This window comes from Buteo buteo, chromosome 17, assembly GCF_964188355.1.
Source record: "Buteo buteo chromosome 17, bButBut1.hap1.1, whole genome shotgun sequence".
Taxonomy (NCBI): Eukaryota; Metazoa; Chordata; class Aves; order Accipitriformes; family Accipitridae; genus Buteo; species Buteo buteo.
This window is the reverse complement of record NC_134187.1, coordinates 22,192,408-22,206,932: the sequence shown is the minus strand read 5'-3', so window position 1 is coordinate 22,206,932 and position 14,525 is coordinate 22,192,408. Positions and strand designations below refer to the sequence as shown.

Below are 14,525 nucleotides of genomic sequence, written 5' to 3'. Positions count from 1 at the left end.
TCAGCTTAACAACCTTACCATTCAAAACACCATAATGACTGGTGACAGCCTGTCACCCCCCCTTCCTTCTTACCCTAAATTTGAGATGGCACAAAGGGAAAGAGCATGCTTGAGACTTTTGCAGACCAATGTAAGTAACTACATCTATCACAGATGAAGATAAAACTGGGAAAGAGGGCTATGAATCCAGTAAAAGTCTTTGTAATACCCTTCAGGTGTAGAAGGGCAGCCTCCAGGTCCTTGGCCTGCAAGGTGAAGTCCTCCAGTGTCTCCTCTACGTAAGATCTCTCCACAACACCATATTCTTCCCAAGTACAGAGCTCTTTATGGTCTCTCAGCTCTAAAATGCAAAGCCAACTTTTGCTTGCATGGCTAGGGTCATCACACTCACCTCCTTCCCTCTCTCCTGGCTGGCGTTACTGTGTGGATGACAGACATCCTTACAGGTCTCCAAGTTTCACCCATCCCAGAAAACCACAGGAATCAACACACGAATGAAACTCAAACTTCAAGACAGTTTATCTGTACATACGATGGATGTATTTTAACTCTTGACTTTCCGAGAGGTCATTCCAAGATCTTTCATGTTCTCTTCACAGTTGCATGATACAGTTTGTATCCCAAACTGAAAGCATCTGGACTTTGTGGAATACAAAGGTCCTCTTTGTAAAGTTTGAAACTGAAGTTTTACTTACTTATATTCAAATTTACACCAAGATTCCAAAATACCAGGTAGCTGCCTGCAGACACCTCCTTTGAAGACATTACTCTGGTTTTGCAAATACTTTCAATTTTAGTTCAAAGGCACACAGTATTGATAGAGACAGATGGGCTTGGAAAAGTAGTGGAAAACTGTATGTCCATCCTTGCAAGTTCCCACATCTCTACCACAATGAGCCATGTAAAGTCACTTTGCTAGCTGCCTTTGCCTCACCACGTACAGGTGTACTGTTGCCAGTGAAGAGAGAGTTGAACATAACCCCTAAGACCACAGAGCACAAATGCATTTTTTTTTTAATATACTATTTGTCAGTTAAAAAGCACAAATATTGTAGGAATTGACCCACAGCATGCAGGACTTACTTCCCTGGTGCTTTCTTTATGAACATAAATCCACTTTTCACGATAAAAACCTAAAATAAAATCAAAATATAAGCATTTTTAGGCTTCCACTTCAGGTAATGCCTTCTAGAAAGAAACTGAACAAAACAGACTGTCCTCAATAAAATGCTTCATAAAATAGGATAGATGGTAGAACAGTTTTAATGAAGTAAGTTTATAAAGGCTGAAAAGGTTGACTACAAATTTTCAGAAGTTATGTACTTCAAAAAGAGGAAAAAAAAGCTAAATAATTTTATAAATCAAACACAAGAGTTGGCACACAATTGGCAGATATAGCACAACTTTTGTCAACTGTGTACCAACAGTCAATTTCTCCTACAAAACCCCTGATCTTTTTTAATCCAACAGGCTCCTTAGCACTTAACACAGGAAAGTACAGAAATGAGCAACCTTTTTGTTCCTGACCACTCTACCCTTCTAATCTATTTTCTTCTGTAAAGATGCCTGCTCCACATCCAACTTGGTTCAAGTAGTTGCAGAATACTGCAGGGAAGTCAATTATACAAGACTAATAAAGGCAACTAGGCAGACCTTCAGCTTTCAGCAGTCTAGTATGTTGTCAAATGAAAGCATACTCTTACATATAGCCACTTGAATCTTTTGAAATACTTCAAGCTCAGACAAGCCTAAGGAAATTTGCAGTTTTCTGCAAGGCCATTTCTTACAATTTTAGGAATATACAAACAATGGAGATCATTTCAATATCAAAGCACTAGAAATGCCAAAAAGTTGCTAATCAACTTACCTTTTTTACCTATTCTACCAAATTTTCTACTTCAATAAGTTTATTTGCTGACATACACATTTGCAGTCCAAAGTACAGGTGACCTTTTAAAAATGAGAACTGTCAAAATGGCTTTCATTTTTTAATTTAAAAAAAGGGACTTTTCTTCAAGAAATTCACTGATAGACTGATAAAGTCTTTACCAAGAGCTAGAGGTATTATGACAAAATAGATTTATTTATGAACTGATTCTGGAGTTGTATCACTAATCAGAATTTGAATTAAGCAAAAATAAAACAGCTGCTTTGGTAAGCAGAACCTTCCATAAGCATCCAGAAGAATTTAATCTAAAACTAGTCCACAAAACAAAACAGTGGTTTGTATCAGAAGACATTCATTATTCAGGAATTACTATTCTCCAGTGAATTACCTTTGGATCTTTGGGGAAGGAAAAAAAAAAATAATCAAAATCACACACATTAGATGATCTATGCCACAGTTCAATTAAGATGTATCACTTCTGACACCAGAGTTTGTTGCCAATACAGAAGTAAACATAACTCATATTCATCTATAGATCAGCCTTCTAAATGAATGGCTATTATAACATTTTGCTGAACCTACAACAGTCTTCTAAAATAAATGAAAAAAACCCAGCCTTACATTGTGAATCTGTGTTATTCCTAAAATGATCTTTTTTCCTTTTCTTGGCTGCAAACTCACAATCTTCAGTACTGAATATTTCTTCATGCTCATCATCACCAGTTATGATGCTGAAATAAACACATCTAATTAGAACAGCAGTGATTAAATATTTAAATGTGCATACAGCTTATAATTCTCTGCATTAAAGTCTGCCAGCTGGAAAAAAAAAAACCAAACCATATTTTTAATGATGTTTCTAAGTTTAACTGTAGGACTATTTTATTTCCCCATTATTATTCTTTGACAAGAAAGCTGTATACAAAACTCCTCCCATTCATTACTATTTTGTAATCTGAACTTGCTAGATGAATCTATTTATCAATGTCAGTTTGAACTTCAAACTGCACCAGCAACAGCTGAACATTGTAAAACCAAAGGACACTAGTTTATTCAAAAATATTGGGCATTAAGTGACAAACCCAAATTATATTAGTCTATTGCTACTAGTTTATACAGTTAAAGTTTTGAGGCTTGAACCATCTATTAAGGAGGATGACTAAACAACACTGTAAAAAAAGCTTTGTTATTTTAATTGCTCTAATCAGTAAACGCTAGCTCAGCTTAAAGGTACACAAGTTGAGAAGACTGAGAAATACAAAAGTTGTTTTCATCTTAGGTTTAAATCCTGAAAAAAGCTAACATAGCTCTGCATTCAGATAGAGGTCAATCCAAGGTGAGGGCCTTAGTTCATGTCTTACCATTTTTAAAGCAGAGGATAAAGACTCAACAACTTACAATATTTTGCAATGTTGCATAGAATATTAATCTGGTCAACCAGTAGAAGAATTTGGAGAAAAGGAACTGGGACCTGACAAATGCAGAACATCAACACTGACAAGTTACTTTGATTAGATAACATTCCAATCCATCAGGTTTTTTTCCTCAAAGCTATCATAAAGGAAATATCTTTTTAAGCTTACTAACATTATTAATTTAATTATGTTATAGCATACCAACTGCATCGCCACATCATGTGAGAAGTTACTGCAGAATCTGAAAAGTTGCTGCAGAATCAGATATAGAGCCCAAAGCTCCCAGACCTAGCTTTATCATACTAACAATAGAGAGAAGACTAGAGAGATAGGGCCTGATAGTCTGCAACATAATTCGGGCAGAACAGAAACACACCCATTCCTATTGACCCAGTGCAATGGGGAGAGGAGGGGAGGCAGCATTCCTGAAGACCTACTGTAGAAAAAGGAAGGTAAATCTGGCAGGATTCCTTCTTTTGTTCCTGGAGAGGAAGTGTCCCTAGAAAGCAATTTAGATCAGTAACATACCTGAAGTGATTTAAAGCCCACCCCTGCCCCCCCAATAGTATACACTTCCTCAAGCATCAGATAAACAAGCAAGGCAGCTTAAGGGGAGTCAATTAACACAAGGAATTGCAAAGATGAAGAGGGCTATTTCAAACACCTTTGTCTGACATTCAAATTCACCTGTGACATTCCTGGAATTCTCCATGTCGTTTTAGCGAAAAGACTAATTACGCTGTTATCTCTGAGGATCTTCTTATATGAGGCTTTATTTCTTCATGTTCTGTCCCACTTCATGTGGAGAGTCTTTCCCTACTTATTTGTAACCATCACCATTCTTTTTGACAAACTTTAAGTCTCTTACCAAGAATGGAAGCAACAGGCCTACAGACATCAGAAGAATGGGACAGAAATACAGGCACTTCCTTCCAGAAATCCGGAAAGCTGCTTGATGAGTAACAAAGCTGCTCCACCATTTCCAAAAGCAACCCCTGCCTGCCTCCCTTCCCCCCCAACCACCAAACTAAGATACAAGAAATCAAATCAAGTGCATATGATGTAACAGAAGCCTTAATTTAGCATTTTTACCATAATACTGCACACAACATCTGAGTGCACCTGGAAGGATTTAAATACATACACAATACTGCCAATTTACAGCTATTCTAACCTTCTTGTCTTGATGATGCACTTCTTCATACAAAATTGTTCTAAAAGCTTCTAAAAGCAAAGTACCTGGTGTCCTTAGAATTACAATACCCTACATAAAGCATGCAAGAATTTCAGCTTTTTCAAAAAAGTAATTTCATAGCAGTATTTAAATAACCTCTTGGGTATGACACTTAAAATGCTGGAAAACTTGACAGGGCTATCCAAGCTCCAACTATTCTTCTTCATCCCCTTGCGTCTTTTCTCATGGAGGAAGGAATGCCCTCGAGTACACACTAAGTGTTTTAGAAGAGGCTCAAAGCCGTTTACAGCTTGACCATGCTTGGAAAATCCTGAGTTAAGTGCCTGCACCAAATAACATTACAATGTATTGGTCAAATGCCAAAATTATCTAAGACTAGATTCAAATCCAAGGACTTCTATCCAGTGCCAAAAACACATTTGTGAACACTGTATCTCACAGAATTAGACAAGAGGCACTGTAGACTCTAATGACTACCCTGCCAGTGCAAGTAGTTCACATGAGCCTAACACACAAAAAAAGGAATACCACCATCATGAAAAATCTTACTAGATTAGTCTGATTCTCCTTCTTTTACCTCAAAAAGAAAGCACAAGACAGCTTTACTCCTAAGTTGCAGGCTATTGAGAGATCTTTACATACAATTCTGTAAGGCAGTGCTGTTCTCTCTCCGCCACCAAGCTTCAAGGACACAGTGCCATGGCAGTGGAAATACGTATCTGTGCTAGAATTTATAGGTACAAATTGCAGGTAGCTGTGGCCAGCATTCAGCCCACAGAGCTTGAATAAGCACTGCCTCAACCACCTTTCCAGCTACTGTATACCTTGAATACAAGGCACTTTTCACTTATATAATAATATTAATTATCCAAATAAGTAAGAGCTACAGAACTGAGGGTCTCGGTTTTTCCATCTTAGTTTCCATAAATGGAACTAATTTTAAGTGCAACTATTCAAGAATTATTCCAAATCATTTAAATTGTTCCTGCACAAGTGATTACGTTTGTTCAAGCATGGTTATCATTAGGTCCCCCATTTTTGACTAATTCATCAACTGGATTCACCACCAGCACTAGATGACTAATCGAATAAGGTAAAAAGTTCTATTTTAATAAAAACATATTCTTCAATTTAAGTTATTTACATGTCTTGAAGGTTTATTTATGAATCTGTTTGTGATTAGATCTTTTTAATTTCTGAAGAGAGAGTATTTGTAATGGATAAGAGACAAAGTTTGTCAAGTAACTCCATCCATAGTTTCTTTCACAGAAGAAAATACAAATAAAAGTAAAGAGGGTTTCAGTCAACACAGCTTCAATTTATTTCTTTTTAAAGGAAAACTGCCATAACTGCTTCCTGGAATACAATACTCAAGTACTACGTTTAGCATAGATTTGTACAGAATATTTTGGTGAAAAATATTACTTCATTTAATGGGGGAAAATAAATAAAACCCTGTTAGGACAGCCAGACTGGCATATACCCTCATCCCATTCACAGGGCAGTTTAAAAAGAGACAAATAAAGTATTTATGCATTGTTTACTATATGCTTCTTCCACAAGGAAGGAAGCATTTTATCATGCCTCATTCTTACTCAGTGCCACAACACGTTAACAGACATCCTAAGCTGAGCTGTCTATTCAATATAGACAGATAATTGTTTCCAAATAGCTTAAGAAGGTACAGAGAACCAGCCAGCAAGACACAGTACACTGCTGTACTTCAATACAAAGCCCTGCACATGGGATAGAACCTCACGCCCGGGTATATGCTGGGTACAGACAGGATAGGAAGCAGTTTTGCAGCAAAGGAGCCAGGGGTCTTGTGGATACCAAGATGAATGCAGATCAGCAGTGTGCCCTTGTGTTGTAAAAAGCCAACTGCACCCTGGTCCAAGTTCACAAAAGTGTATCCTGCAGACCGAAAGAAGTAATCATTGCCCTTTACTTGGCACGAGAAACTACATCTGGAGTACTGTGTTTAGTTTGGGGCTCCCCAATACAATAAAAACATTGGCATACTGGAACAAGTCCAGTGGGGAGTTACTGAGGTTATTAAGTACTGGAGAACATAATGCATGAAGCTAAGAGAACTGAGCTTGTTCAGTGTTAAGAAGTGGTGGTGGAGAGAAATCTGATTACTGTCAATATCTAATATGAGGGTATAAGTAAGACAGAGCTAGACTGTAAGGTTAGAGGACGTGGGCAGTAATAAGTCAAGTGGTAACGGACACAATCTGTGATAAGAGAAATTCTTATCAGATTTAAGGGGCAGAGGGAACAAACAAACAAAAAATCCCAGTGAGGGTCACAGAACTTAGAACAGGAACCCAAAGAGGAATTTCCATTCTTGGAAATGGACAAAGTTCAACTGGGCAAGGCCCTATACAACCCAACCTCAGTTGGCCCTGCTTTGAGTATATGTTTGGACCAGATGACTCCCAGAGGTCCTTTCCACGCTAAATTGTTCTATAATGTTCTGCAAATAGACATTAATTGCTGTTTAGCAGCAAAGGTTAACTCATAGATGCAAAGCTCAAGTTGTAGTCAGAGCTCTAAAGTTCAAGGTGTAGTGAAATTACTCCCAAGTAGTGCTACTTTGCCAAGAAGTACCAACTTGAATTCTGTAGTATAAGTTTAGACCATATACTTTTTTAACTGAATAGACATAACAAGCAGAATCTAAAAAAAAAAAAAAAAGAAAGAAAAAAGGCCACAGAATATGGTGTGGTTTGACTTTGCTAAGTAGGAAATGTGCAAGATGAAGATGGGGAAATGGGGCATCACTACAGATGGGGGCATCTGCTGCGGACTAGGTTGGTCCCCGAGTTTGGGATTCTGACAAATTATCAAGCTAGCCTAAGAAACCCAAATCATGAAACACCTCAGATTTCATGAAAACTTTTTCCCCCCTCAGAGCATTTCACAGCCAGTCCCTTCAAACTAACATACTTATTTCAGTCCTGAACTTCAATGCTCATATATTTCCAAAAACAGTTGATTTAAATCTGTTTCTAGCAAGACAGCTCCAGAGGAATTCAATACTAAGTTCTTGCAGGACTAAGGAAAAAAAGAAATCTAGTATTTTTGCTTGAAGAAGCAATAAAAATACCTCACCTTGCTTCCTGCAGAAAAGATATATATATAAAATTAGGATCAGAAGAGCAGAAGTCTTAATGATATTCACAAAGACAATGATCATTTATGTCATACTTGCCAAACAATATTCATTCAAGCAACCTAGAAGATATAATTATTTAGTAACTGTGCAAATAGCTATGAAAATTAAATTAGCTTTCCTTTCATTTGCCAACTATATTATTAAAGATATATGAAAGAGGGAAGAAAAGATTTTTTTTCAAAGGTATTTAAGGCAGCTTTTATGTTGGAGGCTTACTGAACACTCTTCCAGACAAGCATAGTCTTTTGTATCCAGGTGGCCAGACTGTGTGGAAAAAGAAGCCCAAATAAGACCAGTGACAGATGAACACAAAAAGAAAAAAAGGCATGAAGAAAACAGTAGGTCAAGATAAGCTTAATAATAATTCTTCACTGCTTGATAACTCTCTTGAGGTTTATTTCACAAATTTAGAAAAAACACAGGTGTATGACTGCAGCAAGTCCTAGCTTGCCAGTATATTCCCTCTAAATCAGATCAGTTACTGTATCATTTACTGGACTAACAACAAAACACTGAATGTTCCTTTTTCTCATTATGAGCACATTACGCTGGAATTTATGACCAAGAATGCTATCCCTGAGAACTATTTCTTCATGGAGAAACCAAGGAGGAATTTGTTTGGACAAAGCTATTTGTATCACACCAGTCTGTGGGCACCTGCCATAAGTATTACTTTATTTAACTAATATCTCTCTCACCTGTTCTACAGAAGCACATACACAATTAATGGTAGTTTTATGGTAATTCTCTAATACAATATGAGTGTATTTGGAGCAAAGGCATTACATGACTGCCATGAACAGTCCTAATCCAACACCAAATCAGAAGAAAGTCTTCATTCACTTCCAGGTAACACTTAATATGCCTGTTGCACTTGCAATTTGTAAGTATCACTTTTATCTTTAAATAGTACTTGACAGGTTTTGTTTGGTTGCTTTTTTTGAGTTTTTTTTTATTATTTTTAAAGACATGTAACATAAGATGGGATCTGTCTGCCTAAAATAAGCAACTCACGAAGCAGTGACAAAAGACAGACAATCTCCATAGGGGTCTCCTGTCTGCCTAACTAAACAAAACATGTGGTTGCATTTGTGTACTTCTAGCATAGGCAGATGATACCACAAACACTTGCAGTCTGAATGGAAATTAAGTCAATCTTTGCCTTCCCACCTGCTATTAACTCATGCAGAATCACTTTTTTTTCTTTAACTTACACAGCGTGACTGATATCATTCAGCTGACTATTCCCATCTTCAAGTGCAGGACTGAAGGGTTCACATCGTTTCCATCCATCTTCTGTTTTAACCCATCTCCATCCAGGGGATCTCCAATCTTGGCCCAAAAATGGCATGGTTTCTCTATAAGCAGCAAGAAGATTGTTTGTGTATTATTTAATTATTAATAAAAGCTGCAAAACTTCTTGTCATTATTTCAGTTTTCTCTTTGTTGCTGTTTAACCCCAGCCAGCAACTAATTACCATGCAGCCACTCACTCCTTGCTCCCAGAGGGATGAGGAGAAGAATCGGAAAAAAAAGTAAAACTTGTGGATTGAGATAAGAACAGTTTAATAGCTAAAATAAAATAACAATAATAATGATATATAACAACTGTAATGAAGAGGAATATAACAAAAAGAAAGAGAAATAAAACCCAAGAAAAAAACCCAAGTGATGCACATGCAACTGCTCACCGCCTGCTGACTGATGCCTAAACAGCGATCCGCCCCTCCTGGCCGACTCCCCCTAGTTTATATACTAAGTATGACGTCCTATGGTATGGAATATCCCTTTGGCTAGTTCGGGTCAGCTGTTCTGGCTCTGCTCCCTCCCAGCTTCTTGTGCTCCTCCTCGCTGGCAGAGCATGGGAAACTGAAAAATCCTTGACTTAGGATAAGCACTACTTAGCAACAACTAAAACATCAGCGTGTTATCAACATTATTCTCATACTAAATCCAAAACACAGCACTGTACCAGCTACTAGGAAGAAAATTAACTCTATCCCAGCCAAAACCAGGACACTGTTTAACCTTAAAAAAAAAAAATATTACCTTGAGGAAAGAAAGTTCTCTGTGGAGCATCCTTTTAAGAAACAGAATCAGTGGTTTCTTAAGTATATTATTGATTCCATAACCTCATTCTTCTTGTGTTTCAGCATTTATTTAGATCAAGGTAGGTTTCCTAGTTCTTTAGAGAACAAGGAAAAGAATCATGGTAGTCCAGGAAAGGGATGATACCAAAACAAGCAAAATTATATCCTGTGTAATCTGCTCCACCATGACCAAACAGATTACTGATTTTGACTGACTAATAAATAGTTGCTAAAGAGTTTGACAGGCCACAAAAATCAATGCTGTGCCTTTTTTTTTTTTCCCCTAAGGCTTATAAATACTGAGTTTGTGCTACACTGTACAGTGATGTTTCAGTAAAGGAATTTTCATTTTCCCAAATATTTTTTCAGTTGTTGTTGATGGTCACCTCCCACACTAGGCTATTAACTGGATACCAGGACAAATAGAGACTGCATCATAAAGTCAACTATGAAATGTCTCCTGAAATTCCTACAAACAGATGCAAGTCATCACAGGTATATCATTCAAACAGTGTTCTGCTACCCCTTATCAAAAGGAAGAATCATTTCTGACACATTAAGTAAGAATATGAACAAAGCAGTTTTCTACACTTTGAAGACTCTGACCTTGCTAGCTTTTGCCCTCTTCTTCCCATTCATCATGCATACATGTTGCTCCTTATTTTAACTAGAGATTTCACATGCCAGCTATACAGGGAAAACAGCATTATCATATTTGAAATATATGTTAATATATTGACACCAACAGCTTTGTTCCTAACAAGTATGCATTTTCTAATATTTTTTCAACTTGAAAAAGTATTGGGCCACATCAAACACCATTATGAATTTATTTATCCATTTGCACTCTTGACCAGCATCTGCCCAATATACCAGTTAGAACAGGAGAAGGGACAGATGCATAAAAAGCCTAAATAAATACAAGTTGAGTGAGCCAGTATTTTTTTTTTAATTTAAAAAATGCACACCACACAAAACAAAGTGCATTGTCTAGCCCTCAACATTGACCAAAGTCCCCTTCCTACTCATAACTCAGCCTTCCTCTGCATCTAACAGGAATCTTTTCCTAAATTTACCACATCCTTTCCTCCAGCCACCACAAACTCTAATCATGCCTATCTGCTTTTCCAATCTTTTTACTGCTTCCTAGGAGTAATATGAACCATAACATACTTTTTTCCCCAAGTTGTTTAGAACTCCCCTTGTTTTGACTAAAATTAAGGCCTCTTGTCCTTATCATACAACTGTTTAAATACTTGGTGCTCATGAGTGCATTTCAGAGTAACATAGGTTAAAGTACTTTTCATCCTGCTATGATTAGCAGAATTTACCTGAAAATTTGTTAAATCACTGAAAGAGACTCAGAAAACAGCAGACAGCAAGTCAAAAACATCATCTTAGACAAACATAAAACAGGAGGTTTTGAACCATATCTAGAGATACAGAGCTCATGAGCTATTCCTGGTCAGCAGCTCTGATATAAAAATAAAACACTATTGTAGGTGCATGTCATTGCTCAAAAATTAAAATTTAGAGAGAATTCAGAACCACAGACTTCATTATAGGCTAAACGGGATAACTTGAAATAAAGATTTAAAATATTTCAAGAATACTTACATTGATAAAGAATTGTTGGGAAAAGGAAGTGAAAAAAACGAGACCACATACTTGCAGCAAAGTGGGAACATGTATTGTTAGAAGTTAACAGGGTAAGTTACAAAAAAAAATGAGGATAAAGAAAAAAAACTTCCTGAAAACAATACAAGAAAACATGGAGTATTTTGTTAAAGCAGATGGAAGTAGCTTAAGTCCAAAGCTAATCATGATTTACAGAATAGGATGCTTAGTATACTTCATAAATTCTTAAACTTTGGAAAAAACCCTGTGGTTTCAAGGTATCAGGCCACCCGTGTAAGTGCTATGCATAACTTCCTCCTAGGGAGCTGTACTGGCATTTAAAATGACATGCTTCAATAGTTACATGCTCTAAACCAGACTACATTCCTGATCTTTACAAACTGAAAGGTGATGGTCTTTCATTGCAAGGTTTCAATACAGAATAGATGTTCTGTCATCCCTCCTCAAAAAAATTACATTAAGTGTTTTCAAAATAATAACAGTATCAGGAAGTGCACCCCACCCCCTCACCCCTACCCCCAAGACTACTGATGTCTGCTTCAGAAATCCTGGAAAATCACACTTAAGACAAAAAGCTCATAGAGACATGAATGATTTCTGTATATGTATGATATATTCAGCACATTATCTTTCTAAGAGAAAAAAAAAGCTATTAGAAAAATCACAGATTACTTTAACTTCTTTAAAATTACTTAAACATTTATGGAAGATTACAAAAAGTCAGTAATTCTGTGAGGTTGGTACACATTGACCTAATTATATTTTGTCCTAAAGAAACAGATATTCTTAGTCCAAGACATAGTTTCACTATTGCACCAGCTAAGAGTGCATCCATCAGCAGCAATACCGCAAAATGACCTGTACTCATGGTCAAAAGTTGTAGCTCATGGGAATCAGAAATGTAAAAGTATTCTTTTAGTGACAGTGCATATGTAACTAAAAAAAAATAAATAATCCCACATTTCTCAATTCCTGCAGGACTGAAGCGTAGGTTTGATTGTTGTTCAGGAGTGACCAAATTTTAAGAAGCTGCAATGTATCATAAACACTTCTCCTATGCATGTCTTTCATATGAGAAGTGATCATGGAGTATGACTGCGTGGACAGGTAAGAAGATCCATGTTTTGCTCTGCCTCCCCTCAGACTTTGCTTCCCTGTACAGCATTGCACTAAAGCATCCCTGTGGCTTCCAGACAAGAGCTTGCTTTCAAGAGTTTCAGCATACTTTATGCAGTATACCTTCAGTAATAGCAAGCAACTGTTTACTTGTTAAAACCTTCACCACAACGAAAGATAAGCTCCCTAGACTTGGATTTTGGGGAAAAAGCAGTTTTTCCTTTAAAGGAAAAAAAGACTGGGGAATGAATGTGGTCATTAGCTAACAACAAGGATTTAAGACAAGACATTGATTGCATTTAGCTTTTTCCTAAAAACAAATAAGAACAAGAGCTCTTAATTTTGCATCATATACCTTTTCCTCAGGAGAGAGGGAGAAAGGACTGAGGAAACGAGAAACACCAGAAATAAGCACAGAAAAGGAGGGCTGTGTATGCCAGCTTAGTACAACTGGATATTACAGTAACTGCTCCAGCCATCCTTGCACTTATAAGGAAGTTCTGCTTTCCATGAGGTAGCTAACTCAACATGTGAGCAAAGTCACTGCAAAGCCATTCACAATTGCAGCACGTCATCCAATTACTCTGCCACCATACTGGAAATCTGTTTATATATTGCTGTACTTAAGAGCATGTCATTATGACCCAAACCATTCTTGTTATTCAGTAGCAAGTCTGTTGCCAACACGATGGGAACAGGCAAAGTTCTCCAGTTTCCTAACAATCCAGCAGCACACCCATCCCTTCCTTTAGCATGCTAACAAAATCTCTTCAGCAGCTCAATTTTCAACAGAAACTGCTCCTTTACACTCCCACTACAGGCAGATGACCTTCTTCTAGGACCTAGCCCAGCCAACCTCTGTGACTCAGAGGTCAGAGTCTGCTTACAGACTTCATCCCAGCCCATGTTTCCTCATATCAAAAGACTATCTCAAATCAAGTCTCAAACTTCTGCAAGACCACAATTCATTAACTCCCCAGCTTTTCTTTTGCCCACCCCTATTCTGATTGTTATTTCGCCCATACAACAATTTTAGTGCATCCAGGCCATGCAGTTCTCAGTTCCCAGCAGGCACAAATGCTCCTCATCTCCAACTGAGCCGCCCATCCTAGGCTTCTTCCCTCACAGCCTGCTGCTGTCCCAGCCCTCGCTTCTCCCAGTTCTCCCATCCTCATGCAGTCCATTGATATCCCAACACCCCACTCCTCCAGGCAGGCTCCAGGCATCCCCCCTCCCCCCAACCCCCTCCAACGCTGCCCCTCATCCCTAGCCGCAGCCCCTTCCCCAGACCCACCTGCCCACCCTAACACCTTGTCCCGAACTACTCCAGCTCCGCACGCCCCTAAGACCCAGTCCCAAACCCCTCAAGCCACGCCTGCCCGTTCTGTCCACACCCAGCTCCAAACCCCCGGGCCCACGGGCCTCCCGTATACAATCCCAACACCCTTCCCCGCCTCATTTGTACACCTGGGCCCTCGCCCGCCGCCCCGGCCGCCCTCCCCTTGCCCTCAGCTCCCCTCACCTCACCTCACCTCAGGGTAGCGCGCGCTCGGCCCGGGCCGCGGGGCTATTGACGGAAGTAACGCGGGGCTGCGCCCCCCACCCCGCTGATTGGCCGCCGCGCTTGTTGCTACCCGGCAGCGCCCTTCTCCATTGGCGGAAGGGGGCGGTTGGCGTCACCGGCCGGCGCGAGCCAGGCGCGTCACGTGAGGTGTTGGGGGGGGGGGGAGGGAGGGAGGCGCACGTGTCAATGTTTTGGTCGGCGGTGGGGGGCGGGGCGTGTGGCGGGAGCCGGGCCGAGCGGCGGGGCGGGGCGGGGCGGGGCGTGTCCCCTGCACCGCCCCCGCCGTCCCGGGGGTGAGCGGGGGGTGTGGCCGTGGTCCGCGCCCGGTGCGCCGGTGTCGTGGCGTGGCCGGCCGGGGAGCGTTTTGGCCTCGGTAGGGCCCTCGGGGAGAGCGGGTCGCGCCCTTCGCCTCGGGTCTTAATCCCGGTGCCTGGGTGG

The 14,525-nt window shown here is 39.5% G+C and overlaps 1 protein-coding gene across 10 annotated transcripts in view; it reads right to left on the bottom strand.

Annotated features, from left to right (window-relative positions):
• Positions 1–14,180, bottom strand: part of FBXO25 (F-box protein 25) — a 35,581-nt gene extending 21,401 nt beyond the window's left edge. For 3 of the 10 annotated variants that reach the window (XM_075049228.1, XM_075049232.1, XM_075049238.1), the window contains exons 1-5: positions 14,056–14,180; positions 8,894–9,037; positions 7,896–7,943; positions 2,510–2,619; positions 1,084–1,133 (exon numbers count right to left, since the gene is read on the bottom strand). In XM_075049228.1, coding sequence (XP_074905329.1) covers positions 1,084–1,133; positions 2,510–2,619; positions 7,896–7,943; positions 8,894–9,030 — 345 coding nt within the window. In that variant the 5' untranslated portion in view covers positions 9,031–9,037; positions 14,056–14,180. Of the gene's footprint in view, positions 1–1,083; positions 1,134–2,509; positions 2,620–7,895; positions 7,944–8,893; positions 9,038–9,728; positions 9,964–14,045 lie in introns of those variants that run through there. The other 7 variants (XM_075049229.1, XM_075049231.1, XM_075049230.1 and 4 more) reach the window with 7 other exon arrangements.
• Positions 14,181–14,525: the final 345 nt, after the last annotated feature.